Source organism: Coccidioides posadasii, chromosome 2, assembly GCF_018416015.2.
Source record: "Coccidioides posadasii str. Silveira chromosome 2, complete sequence".
Lineage (NCBI taxonomy): Eukaryota > Fungi > Ascomycota > Eurotiomycetes > Onygenales > Onygenaceae > Coccidioides > Coccidioides posadasii.
Window position 1 is genome coordinate 1,522,461 of NC_089408.1, and position 15,413 is coordinate 1,537,873.

The following is a 15,413-nucleotide window of genomic DNA, read 5'->3' on the forward strand; positions in this document are numbered from 1 at the left end:
CAAGTGGTTGATCGTGTGAACGATATGGCGCCAATCTTCTCTATCCGAACACCCTGAAGACCCCAGAACTGTGGACATATAATCATGGCATTATCAGAGAATAACCGAGAGAGAGAGGAAAAAAAATGAAAAGAAAGTTTAGAGAGTGCCACAAAAAAGAAAAGAAAAGGAAATCCTTAGGGAGGGCGTAACAAGGTTATGTATGTGCTGAGAAGAGAGAAGAAAGTACATAGGTTGGTAGGCCGGTAGGTCTGTCCACCTGCTAATGCAACAGCCAGCTCGAAGAGAGAGAAGAAGGGGAGGTGGAAAAAAAGGAAAGAAAGAAAGAATAAGACCCCAAAATAATAAAACATTGGAATTGAGGGCGTGAAAGAGCCATGAAACCTCATCTAAAAGTGTGATTCTTCCATGTTCTCCACGCACCAGCCTGAGTATTATTATTGCTTGAGGTACTTGGGCGACGGTCGGAATCGGCACCAAAATTCCCAGGACACGCCAAAAACGACACTCGCTCCTTATCTTCCCTGATGGCTTGTCTCCGCGCAGCCCTCAGCGACTCGATTCGTGCTTGTGAGAACCGGAAGCGTCGCACAAAGCACTCGTCAGCGAGAGCACTTGCATCGATCATCTTCTTCGGGGCCGTCTGCACGATCTGAAATATTTCCATGGGATCGCTGACGGCGAGTATGTCTCTTTGGCTAAGCCTAAAGATTGCCAATGCAACACGGAAAAAGGTTCTAGAACCCTCGTAGAAAAGAATATCCCATACCCGCAGCGTGGTTTCGAGAGGAAGGCTGCCGATGAACATGGACATCAGCCAGTTCGTAAGGCCAAGTGTAATATCAGGGAGTCGAGTGGTAGTGTTGATGGCGGGCGGTTTTGATCTAGGAGTTGTTGGTGTTGGACTAGCAACTTTTGTGTACACAGGTGGCAGAGCGTCCTTCAAGGCAACCATGAGGATCCAGAGGTCAGCGTTGGCTCCTTCTAGACTCACTTCATGCGTGCCTGGTAGATATGTGGAAGTAATGATATGAAGTATCCAGAACGCCTTTTCTTCCGGAAGGAAAAGAAGCAGGAGACCCGTGATGAAGTTTAGGGACTGGGTATAGCCAATCTTTGGGTTATGCACTGAAAACGCGTATAAGACACGACGTAGCGACTGGATTATGGGTGTCTCCTGGGCATCTGGCGCATACTTGAGGTTGCTGCTACCGGCAGCCGCGCCTGTCATCGTTTCAGAAGACGAGTCCGGCTTGTAATGGATATTATCAGGAAAGGTCCTATGGAGGTCTCGCTCAATGTGCTCCTTGTCATCGTTCATGGGGGAATGAACGGCTTGCTCGACAAGTTTCCGGTAAAGACCCGGGTTCCGTTGGAGATGTTCATGGCCTCCAGTATACCAGAACCACGCAGCACCACGGTATTCCGGAGGTATACCTTTTCTAATATACCGCTTCACTTTGCCTGATCTCGGGGGGAAGGTAAGAGTGTCCTTATGCTCGAGACCACTGTCCTTGAGAAGCTCTACCCATTTTTGTCTCCGGTAGCCCACGTATCTTGAATATGGTTCGTTCCACTTGTTATACTGCGCCAGAGTGACATAGGTTGTCTCCTTTTTGAATCCATATTGGTCTCGTAACTTGGTTGCCGCAGATAAGGGAGGCGGTACACCAACTGAGAGGACTTCTGGTACTGTAACCTTTGGTTCCATAGGCGGGGGTGGTGGTTTTCCAGTGGAACAATAATCTTCTGCATGACTTTGGTTCTCCAAACGGCTGCTCCCTGTTGGCCCTTCAGGAGATTCTGGGTCTTTAGGGCTTGGTGGACGTCCGGGTTTTGGCTCCTCTTCTGGCGTGCTTGGAGACTCCGTTGCCCTAGATCGTGGTTCGCGGGATTCAAGAAAGTTGGGTGGTTCCGGCGAATCTGCTAGTTCCAACGATGGCGACGAGTCATCCGAGAAGCCATCAAGATACATATCTATGGCATCGTCGACACTCATTCCACCAACTGGCTCCTCTGCGGTGTCCGGTGTCAGATCCGTTATGGAGCTGGTATTGGTGAGAATACTACTCCGCTCTGTTCCGCTTGCGGGTTCCAAACTCGAGCTTCCAGTAGTGGCAGACTGCAAGCTCGATCGGAGTGGGATATCAAAGTGTAGCTCGGGGGGATGGTGGCGATGAGGGAAACGAGCGCTGACGGGGGTATCCAGCGGCGGCCTGTCATGACGAAGCGGTGCAAATTGGCCAGATTGCATGTTGGTCATTGAGAGCGTCGGCTTCAGCCCCATTGGAGGAGTGTCGAGCCGGTTTCTGGGAGGGACTGGTCGCGTACGCTCCCTCGCCGGGGACAATTGCATAGGGCCATGTCGAGTGGTGTCGAAAGAGCAAGCCGAGCGAAGAGGCGGTTCGACGTGGGATATTTTGAGGTAGGTAGGGCGGAGGGGGTCAGGCCTTCTGCCACCACGAGGGCCATTGGACGGAGGGGCGGAGTTGGCGAGAGGGAGAGGTCGGGCCACGGGCGAGCGGCGAGGCGGGAGCGTTGTGTCTATAGCATTGAGGGTTGGGCGCTTGACGGGACTGGGGCCATGTGGCCGGAAGGCAGTGTGATCACCGCCGCCATGGGGTTTAAAGGGAGGATCTGGGACCGCGTGCTTTGTGACCATGGCCACTGTTGTAGGAGTGTGTATTCCGCCGGGACATTTGTTTGTTCTGCCGCGTTACACACCCGGAGAGAGAGCAAAAAAAAGAGCGCTGGCGATGGAGGCAAGGGAGACAACAGCGAGCGAGAGGGGGGATCTGGTTCGTAAGCGCCGTGAACGAAGGGCAGGGCGTCGGGTTGGCCGTCCGGGAGCGATCGTGGGCGCGGACTGGAGCTTGGAGCTGGAGAGGCGGTTGGACTAAGGGCCAGTCGCAGGAGTGGTAGCGCGGCGGGAAGGTTCCAGCGGCGGCAACGATGGGGCTTCTCGGAAGCAAACAAAAGTCGAGGAATCCGCTGGAGAGTCTATCGTCCAGCTCATGGCAACCAAGGAAAAAAAAGAAAGAAGAAGGGAAAAAAAAAAAAAAAAAGGAAAAAGAAAAAGAGACAACGGAAGAAGCAGAGGAGGAGGAGTAGGAGGACGACAACGACAACGACGCGGACGAGGACGGCAGTTGAGGGAGAAATGGAGATAACTCAGTGAAGGGCGTGAAAGTTGGGCGTCTGGAGCAAATTATTTTGGCCCTTTTTTTTTTCCCTTTTTCTCCCTTTTTTTTTTTTTTTTTTTTTCCTCTCGTCCGCGATCCGGCCGAGCCAAGTCTTCCTTCGCTTCATCCATCGCGATCTCATTCATCCCGAGGAGCCAACTGTTCCAGATACACAGAATCCCAAACACGAACCGGCAAAAAGAAACATGCAAGTGAAAGCCGAGAGGGGCTGTTTTGCTGCACCCCGAGAGAGACGGGTGAGCGACACGGCGTGTGTGTGTGCGTCTCTCTCTCTCTGTCCCCAGTCCCGCTCTCGCCGCGACAAGATGAGCCCGTCCTTTCAGCCACCATGCTTCCAGAGCTGAGCTGCGGATATTGCAATGCAGCTCTCTCGCGCCGAACGGGTTCGGTATGCAGGTGGCACCTCCATATATTGGAGCAGTGGGGAAGCTCGGATCATTGTCCAGGAACTGAAGCTCTCCGTCACCGATATCCCTCTCGTTGTTGTCCAACAGCCAACCTTGCATGCATTAGTTGCCGCAGCTGCAAGAGGCGCTCAATAGCCCATGATTGTCCTCTTGCGTGTTCGCATGACGTCCGGACAAAGGAGCAAAGCACTATGCCATATGCCCTCTCGCCAAGTGATGAAACAGACCACCTCTTCAGGGTGTTCTTCAAGGTTTTGGTTTGGCCGCAAGCTCCTGGTCATTGTCCCGGCATCCGTCTGTATGTCTCAGAGGTAACGACTGCATCCCCTGTCCGGATGTCCATTGGGCCAACCGAGTATCTGCCTGCTTTTTGTCATTTATGTTGGGACCCGAAGTCCTGGGAACCTAGGCCGACTTGCTTTTTGCTTTTAATTTTTTTTCGGTGTGTGATGCTCATTTGCATATTTGGCCTAATATATGAGATCGCATTTCCTAGAAGCCTATCGATGGAAGTTCGATAGTTGAATGGCCCGGTCAGTTTAGGACGCTCGTCTTTGAGTGGAGGGGCCTATTGTTGCATCTGAGATATCAGAATTCTTCATCTGTTTCTGAGAATTCCAACATTCCCCTCTTCCCGACGGGGCCCCCTGGCCCCCTTGTCTCTCATCTTTACTCAACTCACAGCTGAAGACTAACAACTACTGCAATGCTATTGTACTCGCGACTACTTGCCCACATTGGATCACACTCTTCAATATATATTTTTCCCTAACCCGGAGTTTACGAGCGAGCTCACTTGCCTGCGGTACCACGACCTGGATTCCGATGCCGCGTGTCAGACAGACGTACGCATGTACATATGTAACATACACGCATCAAGGTTGCTGCCTCCTAAATTTTCATCGCCGAAAGTGGTGAACGAGTTAGCGTTAACCGTCGGTGTGTCGCCGTCTATATTTACTTTCAACTTGGCCCCCCAGCTCCTGTCAGGGGTTGGCATTGAACCATTATATATGATATCGATTCAGGATCCAACACTCGGGTTTGTTTTCACCATGACTCCCAAATTTAGCACTCGATACGATTGTTGCACTCCCTTGCATATCTCGAATCCGATTTCTCAGCAAAAATTACGATCTCTCCCCGCCTATTGCACCCAGGGCTTAGGTACGATCGATGGCGTCGTTCCCCATCGTGGATCATCTTCAAGCCCGCAGTTTACGACCAAAACTCTAGGATCACGGCGAAGGCTAAAGCCTAACTTCTAATGAAAAAGACAATTTATTCCTCTCTATTTGCTCGGAAGCAGTGTAAACGCCATTTATCTGTGCCCCCAACATAAACCATACTGTTGCAAGTACGCCGAATCAATCAAACATAACTCCCAGATCCCAGCCGCTCACGCACATGAGATCCCCATTCATGAATAACCCGATGCTTCATCAAATCATTACAAGAGTCCCACAAAATTAATACGTCAAATCTGGAACACTAGGGCTCCGAGCACGGTATTCATTTCCCACCCCCCAGCTCACCAGAACGACTTCTTGCCCTCTTTCGCATACTTCTTCGTCCACTCCTTGGCTGCCTGATCAAATGCCTTCCTATCGTGATTGAACTGCTCGGCGATCTTTCCCTCCACTGCATCATCCGGCATCGGCTCCGAGAGCAACTGTCTCGCGAACTCCAGCACGGACTGTAGCTTGGTCGATGGCTTCCATTCGTCGGCGCGTAGCATTCCTAGACACACTGTTCCCTTTCCGTCGTTGGTTACGTTGGGGTGGTAGATCTTTGTCGTGAAGGAGACAGTTGGAGGCTTGAAAGGGTATTCGGGCGGGAGAACGAGGTTAAGGACAAAGGTGCCGCCCTGGGACCCGGAAAAAGAAGCGTGAGTTATTTGTTATTTCCCGCAAAAACTATTTTAAAAAAAAAAAAAAGAAAAAAAAAAATCCCAGAGGAACGAGAGCCGGTTCAAGTGGAGAGTTTTGGTTGATCATACTTTGTACGGTGAATCGTCGGGTCCCTGCATGTGAATTTCCCATTTGTACAGGTCGGCCTCGTCGGCGAGGGACACCTGTATGCCTGGCGGCGGGGCTTTGGTGAGTTCGCCCAATTCCTAGGAGGCGCAATAGAGTGTGAGCCACCAATTGCGGCTTTTGAGCTGGTTCGTAGGCGTACCTTTGCTATGCGTTTCTGGCTCCCCATAGTGTCCAGGACCGGGCGATGGAGGGGCTCGTGAGGGGTAGGTTCAAGATCGGATCTCTGCTTGTGAAGCGCCGTGGAGGACGATGCTGAAGCTAATAAGGCCTCGGGGAATTAGAAACGGATACTGTCGAGGGGAAAACTCTTAAGCAAACGGGCGAGGATGTCTGCTGGAGCGAAGGGGAGTTTGGGATTTGGTTACAGAGTCGCGGTGATGGCAATCAGGTGGCCGGTCAGCTGGTTGCCTGCGCGATTGGCCCCAACGCCGACGGCCTCTCCAGAGCAGGACAACACAACGACCAGGGATGTTCATCCACCACGAGTTCAACTTCACACGGAATTGACTGGGCGAGGCCTGGGTTTTGACAGATTTCGCCAGAGAGAACGCTTTCAGACTGGTGCTGGAAGTTTGGCCAGTCTCCCCTATCCTTATTTTTTAAGTTCGGTGCCATTGAAGCCATGCACAATAGGTATCTCAGTATCCTAATAAAACTATTCTCGCTGTAAAATGACCATCGCGCCCATAATCCCCAGTAACACGGTCTTCAGCCATGGATGCTCGCTCAGCATAATCGTCACATATCCAACTGCGGGAATATACCCGCGTACACTGCCCACCAAGTCCAGTTTCCGGTCAAGATAATCCTGCCCTTGAGCATATAGCTCCGTATCATCAGCAATATTATTGTCGCCCTTGGTGAGAATCCTATGAGAAACGAGCGCCGAATCTGAGTGAAGAGCCCTATCCAGCTGCGTATCAGTATCCATTGCTCCTCGCACATCACCACGGAGGGGGACAAGAAACCAAACACCCACAACCATTTGTAGCATATAAGTAGGGAAAAAGGGGAAAAAAAAAAAAAAAAAGAGGAACCAGAAATCCCACTCACCCAGCCGCAATACTGTCCTTCTTGCCCGAGCTCATCACCTTCTTCTTCTTCTGTCCGTTCGTCTCCTTCGGACTCTTCTCGTCGTCCCCAAACGCCCTCACGACCCGATGCACAATCGGAATATCCTTTCCCCTCACATTATACACCACGATCTCCCCCACCTCCGCCCGCGGGCTCCGATTCCACAGGAACAGCAAGTCACCTCTCTGGAACGCGGGCTCCATGCTACCGGAAAGCACCACGACGATGGGCGACGAGGAGTTGGTGTAGATCGAGAGGCCCTTCCACATCATAAAGGCGGTGGAGAGCACGAGGGCGAAGTTGAGCACCTGCGTGAGGCTCCGCCGGAGGTTGGAGAGGTGTGGGGAGAGGCCGGCCAACATGGTGACTGGGGAGCTTGAGATCTTCGCCGGTGAAACTTGGAAGGGTTGAAGAAACCGGGGTGAGTGCCTAAGGACGGGGTTGTGGGCGTGTGTGTGCGTGTGTGGGTTGTAGACGGGAGTTAGATTTTAATAAATTCCGTCTCGGGTCCTTCCAGACTTCATTTGTAGCTTGTTGCGATTCCGTGATTGAATCAGTGCCTCTCGTCTTTGGAGCTGGGCTGGTTGCGCGGAGACGAAGCTAAAAAGCAAGCTGTCCACTTTCGGCGAGCAGAGAAGCTCCGTTCGAACGTCGTGCTTCAGCCCTAAATTCAACAACCGCAAACATCAGATTCAACACACTCGCTCACCCAGCTATTCTCATCGTTTTGCATTAGATATTTAGCATGTATTGATGGCAAGCACACTGTCTTATCCCAGAAACTAAAATACAAATATAAACCTCTTCTCTACTCAGTGCTCCGTCTCTGCCATCGCTGTTGCAGATCGCGTCTGAGCAAAATCAACAAACCTGATCGAAGCTCTCCAAGGGCAGAAATTAAAAAAAAGCCAACAAAAAGATAAAAGCACACATCTGCAAAGCACGCATTCGTTTACACAGAGATCCTAGCAGACAGAACAAGTGAGAAGATGCTAACAGTCCATAGCAATTATGCCGCTGAGTTGTTCTCTCGTCTGAGGTCTGGTCCTTTGATTTTCAAGGAATAAAACGGATATATTGGTTAACTATACGGAAGTAGAGGACAACGGACTGCGTCTGGAGCTCAAAGCCCCTGGAGGGACTTCTGATTGGAGATCGCTCTCTTCAGACGCTTCGACATTCCATTCCTCCTCTTCCACTTGATTCTCTGAGCTCGCCCACTGGTCCAGGCCCACCTCTGCAGCTCGTAAGTATGCGCCGATTCTTAGAGCTGGGTGCTTCCTGAGCAAGACCTGGAAGAGGTCACTCTCGGTGATCGACACCGAAGCTAGCTTTCGCGCGAAGTATTCAACGAGGAATGCCCGCATCGGCTCCCTTTCGCGTTCATATCGACCGTCGGAGGCTTCTTCGGTCGTGTACCTTGCCCCATAAGGCTCCTTCCAATGCCAGCTCATGGACGAAAATATCGAGTCCGCGACTTCGATCACAAGCCTTTCATCTAGGTACGGGAATCCAAACTGAAGCTTTCGCACCACGAGCATTTTGAGCCCTGGTAGCTTCAGCACGTGCGCAAGCTGGTAGACATGTTCGCATCGGATGAGCTCCCGCTCATAATCTTCCTGTGTATGCAGCCCTTCCAAAAAGTGAGTTACCGCTCCCGGCGGAGGTGGTTCGGTCGAGAGCGGGTGCTGTCCACCACGGCATTCAATGAGGACGGGGGGATATTCGCCCGTCAAAAGAAAGCTGCCCATCGTCCCGAGATCTTGCTCATTCAGCGACTGAAGGAGAGGAGCCGCCGATGGATCCACCATGGCCATTAGGTGTCTTAGCGGCACCGACATGATGCTTGACTCGTTCCTGATCCCTTGGATGTGGTACTTTCGATCCTCCTTCCCAGCCAGGCGAGCCTGGTATCCCCGAGGACTGGTTCTAGGAATTTTCTGTTCGAAATTGAAGGCGTCCCGGTGTCTGGCAAATATGCCAATTGGGGAGCCCACGCCGTACAGGAGCTTCTCCCAACTATATTTGATGAAACAACGTTCAGAGCCAGCTTCACGACTCGCAGCTCTCCAGTAAGGGTCCAGTTTGGCTGGGTCGCATCTGGCCCCCAGATAAACCATCTCTGCCTCCGGGTCCCATTTTCGGACTGCGCTACACCGCCCTTCAGCCTTGAATTCCGGTATGACCTTCCCCTTGGTGCGATGTGATCTTCTAAAGGACCCGGTTTCTGGAATCATAGTTTCGGGCCTCGAGAAGTTAAATGTTGACGTCACGGTCTACTTAAGATTTGGATATTATGTGACTTTGGAATTCCAAAGGTTCAACACGTTATAGAAGTCGACGCGGAACCATCAGAGTGGCATCTGTGGATTCGGCGTCATTGAAATGCTTGTTTATCTTACAGCTATCCCTTTGCGTCTGTTGAACACGGGGGGGCAGCTTCGGCCCAAATGTTGGGAAGGTACACGGTGTGGTTGCTTTGATAGCTCGTCATGGTGCTTTGCTTCCCGGCATTGCCATACTGCCCTGGCCGTTGGAGTCGAGGTTGACGGCCCGGCCTTTGTGTAGCTTTCCTGGGGTGTGAATGTTTGATCGCCTCGTAACGGCTCGCTTCGGAACCATAAAATTCACAAAAGTCATGGTTCCACAAGATGCCTCCTAAAGTTGCGCGGTCGCGTTCTAGAGTACAACGAACCTAGGAAGGATGAGAGCCTTTTGCCAACACGACACAATACAGGAAATAGTTTGAGGTGACCGAATCTTTCTCATATTCCAAAATTATCCCTGATCACATCCAACAGTACATGTGGGGAGGCTCGAAGCGAAGAGATATTCAAAGTTCTAACAAAGGAAATTCGTTTGCGAAGGACAGTCGCGGACTGACTGCTTCTCTTCTTCCTTTAGAAGTAGAAAAGGAGGGGAGATTGGAAGTATTGGTGCATGTGTGCAATTTGCAATATTAGAAACGCTGGATAGGTAGAGCAGAAACCGTCATTCTTTGCCAAACACCATGGGCTCGATAAGGTTCAATCTGGTGCCATGGTAAAAATGTCTAAACCAACCTGGAATTAGAATGGGAATAGAATGCCGGATGTTTGAGGGTAATTATCGCTATCAAAAGCAAGACACCGCCCGGACCTGCCTCTTTTCCTAGTCTTTTCCTGTTGAAAACTGTTTCGCATTCTGGTTCAGATTTTGTAAAAGTATTCCAATTAGACAATTTGGTTTAATAGCGTCTGAGCTGGATTCGATTTGCTTGAGCAGCAAATGCTGAAGAATACATCTTCTTTAGATGACCTTGGGAGAGCGACTGTTGCTGTTAGAAGTAAGTCGTGGATGTTGGCAGTTGTGTAGAACCCAAAAACAGAAAAAAAAAAAAAAAAAAAAAAAGAAGAAGAGAAGGTGCGCAGATTAGCCTTAAAAGAAATCAAGAGATAAAGGGTTCGTACCTGATCTCCACGATGTCATCGATGTGATTGCACATCGCTACAAACAGATCGAAAAACAGTTTGCCACCTGTTTCCATCTCCATCTGCATTGTTCCACTTCTCTTGAAAGTCTTGCGACTTCGAATGATCAGGGCTAGGAAATGAGCTCGGAGACGAGACTCCGTATCTGGCGTATTGTCGTACGCATACCGAGCCGATCGAAGTATCACATCGACTGGGATTCCGGTTTGGAGGCCCTGCTTTTTAAGAGCTAGGCTCTTCAACTCATCCAAGCCATACTTCTCAGCGGCACAGTATATGGCGGTGTCCCGAAGGACATAGTTGCCCACGCCGGAATGGAAAACGACCGATTCACTTGAGCCTCGGCCACCGGTTTTATGGGGCCCCTGAGCGTCCTCGAGGTACCAAGAGTTACGGCGCTTACTGTGCAGCAAGCGTGGATAGTAGTCACCCTTGTAAAGGTATTCGAGAACGCAGGATAGAATTTCGGGTTCTCTGGAAGACATGTTAGGTCCACATTTCGAGACGAGGAGACGGGGATGAAAAGTGAATTACGAACTCGTCAGGCAGATCAATCTGTTTCGAGCTGCCATCAAGAATTTGATCCTTCAAAGCAGCCGAAAAGAAAGGAGAGAGCGACAGGACATCCTCATGTGCAGCAAAAAGCCGCTGATCTCGACCTACGACCAATGTCACGATAGGGCTGGTGAGGTTGCTGGACGGACGTTAGTTTTCGGCTCAACGTGTTCGAGAAAGAAATAGCTATAACGCACCTCCCCGCTGGCGGGCTGTCCAATTTCTCCTGCACTCTGGCCTTTGTTTGGTCGCGATACGTCTTTTTGATGGGTCTGGCCGACTTGCCCACTCGATCCTTTGATGAAAAGGAGCGTTTGAACATCGCGTTCAGAGCCACAGAAGGATTGACAAGACGGGATTCGACGAGCACAAAACCAAAAGACCGAACGAGGGGCGGAAGAATCCCTAACTCATATATATGTTGTGTGAAAAGAGTGGACGGGCTTTTCGCCGACTTGATTTGACGCTGATCGATCACGCACGTTGCATGGGAGCCTTGGAAAGCCGTTTTCCAGGAATTACGTCCGGATCCTATCTTCGATTTCTCATCGGGAGAGAAAATGACGACAGAAGAGACGTCTACCCTTGGAGGAGGCTTTGCGCACGAGATACCATTCGGAGATGAACCTCGTGCGGGGGTTGACTGGCCGGCTCTGCGAAGCGTGAGGGAGAGAAACGAAAGACGAAGCCGGACGGGCGAGGTTGATAGATAACACCGTAACTATCTGATCATGTGATTCCCAGGCGTGCTGCCGCTAATCTAACCAACGAGTTTTAACTTGTTAATATTATTATGGACTTGTGAACGAGCGGGATCAGGCGAGGCGAGGTGGTGACAAGGCAGCCATCTCACCAACCGCCTCCCACACCCCCACTGCGGGATCGTTGACGACAACGTGCCTCGCAACAGGCCAACTGGCCCAGCCGCCCTCTCGACTCGATTAGTCGGGAATGAGTCAATCTCCAGACTGGTGTTGGCTTCCCAAGTGTCTGGGTCCGCTGAACCCAGAGCTTTTTTAAAATCAACCCTAGAGATGTGGCGACCCGGGCCTCGTAACCTGGGCTGCTAACCCCTGTCTCCTCGCCCGCAGTGGATGTGTGATGGATGCCACACCACACACCTATCACGCAGCATTCTTCAGGTACGTTGGCCGGAATGGCTGCTCACGAAAGGTGCGACAAAGATGAATTATGGAGACAGCCAACCCGGCCCCTTTTGTCCAGGTGGAATAGCTCGCCGGACTTACCCACATAACCTTATCGGAACACCCGGCAGGTGTGACATTTCCTGTACATTCCTCCTGCGCTCATTTATATTTAGACACACACATGCATGTATTCTCGAAACTTCCACCGGCGGTTTTCTCAACTACCTGAAGTCGATCCCGGTTTGATTCTCGACACAGCATCATGTTTCTATCTCATCGGGGCCACTTCTAATGAAAATGATACCTTGCTGCACAGTAAAATGTGCTTGCAGTCATTGTGAGCAAGAGAAATTGTGGTTGTTCCTAGCTTGGCGATGGCGCAATCCAATTTGACGGGCTTATACTCCGTATACTACCAGTGTTTATACCCTCACTCAGGGATCCAAGCTCCAAGGATCACTGACGCGAATCCTGCGTAATGCCAGGCTAGAGGAGGATACAGCCGGAGCGCACGGAGGAGTAGATATCTGTTTTCTTTTTTTACTCCGTAGTCCATATCCCATTATGATATACTCATCCTACATCGTGGGTTGTTTTTGCTGGGCACTGTAGGCATTTCTGGAAGTTTATGTCTCCACACGACCACAGATCTCTCGGATTGCATTGAGCTCGAAGCCGAGATAGAGGGTGGTGGTTTTGAAGTTGACGCCCAAACAAGGGAAGGGATTCTACATTGGCTTGAATAAAACCCTTTTGTTTTTTGTAAACCTATGAGAATGAAACACTGACAGAGAACCGGGCTGGCTTGATTTGCTGCTTGTCTTGCTCACCCCGAGTATAAATCAAGGCTGGCTGATTGGCGGTTCGCCTGAGAGGCTGAAGCTTGCACCAGCCACTTAGCTAGTCCGTGCATTAAGCTTTGCGGGGTCAATTACGCAGTTATGTAACTTGCATGTGGCGGTGCATTTCCTAGCAACTTCGGAGTGCACGAACCAATTAGCTCGCTGCTGTTGGTCAGGTCAATAGCCCTGTACATCACAGGTTCTGTTCTCTTAGTCGAAGATCTTGAATTGTCCACTGTCCAAGTGATCCTGAGGTGTTATGAAGTCAGTCTACGAAGTACCCAGTGCCCAATGAAAGTGCTTGCCTAATAGTCGAATATCTTGGTTGCATCTTTTTTTTTTTTTTTTTTTTTTTTTTGGGGGGAAATCATCATTTATCGATGTTCTCGGGTCTGTCGTCGATGATCGGCTGAGGCAGGGCTTGGTAGAGTGGCGGACTCGCGCTAAGCCCCATCAGGTAACGGTCGACTCCGGCCTTGCAGGCTGCGGTGGGGTTCCATTCCCAGATGCCAAAAAGGCGGCCCGGTTAGCTAACTTGATAACAGATCTCATTATTGAAATGTTTAGACGATTGTTACCGACATTTTGAATAGCAAGTGATTTATTAACAGATAGTTTTCCCTTTTTTTGAGTTAATACCTACTACATCATAGTTGCTCCCCCGCGTTGGTGACAACTTTTGGTGCCTAAGGAGCTTCGCCAGCTTCCCCGCTTCCTATAGTACCATGGCGATGAGATACTTCAAAGTCATCAAGGAGAGAGTCCCTTTCACCAAGCACGCGACGAAACCACACAATCCAATTTTAACTGACGAAGAAGAAGCGTTTCTTAGCCAAGTTGCTAACTCCCCCGAGAAAACCAGGGTGGATGATGGTGGCGACGCGCAGGTCGCGTTGATGAATGGTGCGCAGAATATACCCTTACCGGCGTCTCCGCAGGAAGAGGACGACTTGGACAAAGAGTTTGCGTTCGAAGGGAGTAGGGCGAGAACTTCTGAAGAGGTAAAAGGGGAAGAAAAGTCAGTGGCGTCGCCAAAGAAATGGAGACGTTGGAGTTGGATGCCGGGTAAGGAAGTGCATGATAAGACGGAAAAAGATAAGGCTGGAGAGGTCAGAGCTGCTCAATTTCAAGGGGGTTAACGATAAAATAGGACGAAAATCCCTAATTAATGCTTTTTTATTATTATTTTAGGAGCCCCCTGTAGCCGCAGACGACGAGGTTAAGAAAGAAGAGCAAGATATTTCCGAAGTTCTGGAAAAGCTGAATCTCGCTGCGATAAACAACCGAGTGTTTTCGATCAGCGACGAAACTCAAGAGCTGTTGGAAAAATTCAAGCTTGTGTTCAGGGACCTGGTAAACGGCGTCCCGACCGCGTATAGGGATCTGGAGAGCCTCCTTACGAATGGGGACAAACAACTGCAAAGCACGTTTGACCAGCTTCCCGACTTTTTGAAGAAGTTGATCGAACAGCTACCGGATAAAGTGACAGGAAAGTTTGCACCGGAGATATTAGCTGCTGCGGCAGAACGCGCTGCCCAGCATGGGGTCAACGTAGAAAATGCGGGCAAGGCTGCTGGTGCGGCGAAGAAGATGGGGTTCAAGGTGCCCAGCCTCAAGGAGCTTGTGGGAAAGCCGGCTGCGATTGCGGGAATGTTGCGGTCTATTATGACATTTTTGAGGGCCCGATTCCCGGCGCTTATGGGCATGAATGTCCTGTGGTCATTGGCATTGATGGGTGAGTGACATCCTTTACAACAAGACCGATCGCTGACAACTTTTCGTCCCAAGTTCTCCTTTTTGTCCTATGGTACTGTCACAAAAGAGGCCGCGAGGAGCGTCTCGAAAAGGAGCGCATTTCTCGAGAAACATCTGCCTCCAACCTTGACAACACAGTTGGGCCGGCAGAGAACCTCATCATCACTTCTGCAGAGAACGCACCAATGGAAGCCGCTGAAACAGAAGGTGAAGGCGCCCAACAAGCACAGCGGGCCCCGGTATCGTCAGGAGAAGGCAGAGGGCCGGTCGCCTCGCTCCCTGCATTTACCAAGAAAACACGTCGCAAGACAGTTGAGCCGTATGAGGGGACGTAAAGCCCGAATCCTTCTGATCTCGGCTTGAGGAGACGGATGTCCACGTCAAGTCGACGCTAGTTTTGTTACAATAATAGCTAGGGAGGTTGGGATCCATGGACGCAGGTGCGGGCCCGCTGGGGACAAAGCGGTCAGAAAGGAATTTGTCCTCGAAATTTCTTCGACGTCTGGAAGGAAAAGTTGCGTTGTGGTATTTTCTACAATTTTCTTACTTTAGTTTATTTTTTTCTCGCTACATTTTTGGCTATGATACCATATTAGGGTGTTATTTTTTTGTTTGACAGATATGGCCTTAATTTTGAGGTTCTTTTCACCCCCCCCCCCCCCCCTTTTCATGAAGCCCAGCCCATCTGTTTGATCGACAGTCATTATTATTCCGTCGGCAATCCCACGGTGGCGCTAAGGCAGCCATCAGATCAAAAGGTGGCTCGTAGCTTTTTCAATTTTGTTTTTTGGCGTTCCTTGTTTCGAGTGGGTCCAGATATGCAGGAATAGACCAACCGGAGAACGGGATCGCTTTGCATCATGATGCCAACCCGCCCGCCCAGTGGACAGCGAAGGGTGAAAAAAAAAAAAAAGAAAAGA

General features: G+C 50.5%; 6 protein-coding genes across 7 annotated transcripts; 1 reads left to right on the forward strand and 5 right to left on the reverse strand.

Moving 5' to 3' along the window:
• Positions 1-176: 176 nt before the first annotated feature.
• D8B26_003012 (uncharacterized protein) lies at positions 177-3,709 on the reverse strand (the record flags this gene model as incomplete). The annotated part of the gene is made up of 3 exons (XM_066124020.1): positions 177-262; positions 424-2,708; positions 3,426-3,709. 3 exons carry the CDS (start codon positions 3,707-3,709, stop codon positions 177-179), a joined length of 2,655 nt encoding a protein of 884 aa, XP_065980095.1.
• Positions 3,710-5,141: 1,432 nt separating this feature from the next.
• On the reverse strand, positions 5,142-5,815 carry D8B26_003013 (uncharacterized protein; the record flags this gene model as incomplete). The annotated part of the gene is made up of 3 exons (XM_003068695.2): positions 5,142-5,477; positions 5,610-5,726; positions 5,789-5,815. The coding sequence occupies 3 exons, from the start codon at positions 5,813-5,815 to the stop codon at positions 5,142-5,144; spliced, it is 480 nt and encodes a 159-aa protein (XP_003068741.1).
• A 489-nt stretch (positions 5,816-6,304) lies between these two features.
• SEC11 (Signal peptidase complex catalytic subunit) lies at positions 6,305-7,085 on the reverse strand (the record flags this gene model as incomplete). The annotated part of the gene is made up of 2 exons (XM_003068694.2): positions 6,305-6,554; positions 6,703-7,085. 2 exons carry the CDS (start codon positions 7,083-7,085, stop codon positions 6,305-6,307), a joined length of 633 nt encoding a protein of 210 aa, XP_003068740.2.
• Positions 7,086-7,808: 723 nt separating this feature from the next.
• Positions 7,809-8,960, reverse strand: D8B26_003015 (uncharacterized protein; the record flags this gene model as incomplete). The annotated part of the gene is made up of 1 exon (XM_003068693.2): positions 7,809-8,960. One exon carries the CDS (start codon positions 8,958-8,960, stop codon positions 7,809-7,811), a length of 1,152 nt encoding a protein of 383 aa, XP_003068739.1.
• A 420-nt stretch (positions 8,961-9,380) lies between these two features.
• Positions 9,381-11,513, reverse strand: D8B26_003016 (uncharacterized protein). Its single transcript, XM_003068692.2, has 4 exons — positions 10,946-11,513; positions 10,732-10,887; positions 10,173-10,667; positions 9,381-10,033 (listed from the first exon to the last, which is right to left on the reverse strand). Exons 1-4 carry the CDS (start codon positions 11,068-11,070, stop codon positions 10,012-10,014), a joined length of 798 nt encoding a protein of 265 aa, XP_003068738.1. The 5' UTR covers positions 11,071-11,513; the 3' UTR covers positions 9,381-10,011.
• Positions 11,514-13,282: 1,769 nt separating this feature from the next.
• D8B26_003017 (uncharacterized protein) lies at positions 13,283-15,210 on the forward strand. Of its 2 annotated transcripts, XM_003068691.2 has the most exons (3): positions 13,283-13,847; positions 13,930-14,473; positions 14,527-15,210. In XM_003068691.2, exons 1-3 carry the CDS (start codon positions 13,464-13,466, stop codon positions 14,826-14,828), a joined length of 1,230 nt encoding a protein of 409 aa, XP_003068737.2. In that variant the 5' UTR covers positions 13,283-13,463; the 3' UTR covers positions 14,829-15,210. The 2 variants fall into 2 exon arrangements, with proteins under 2 accessions (XP_003068737.2, XP_065980096.1); XM_066124021.1 differs by having other exon boundaries at positions 13,930-15,210.
• Positions 15,211-15,413: the final 203 nt, after the last annotated feature.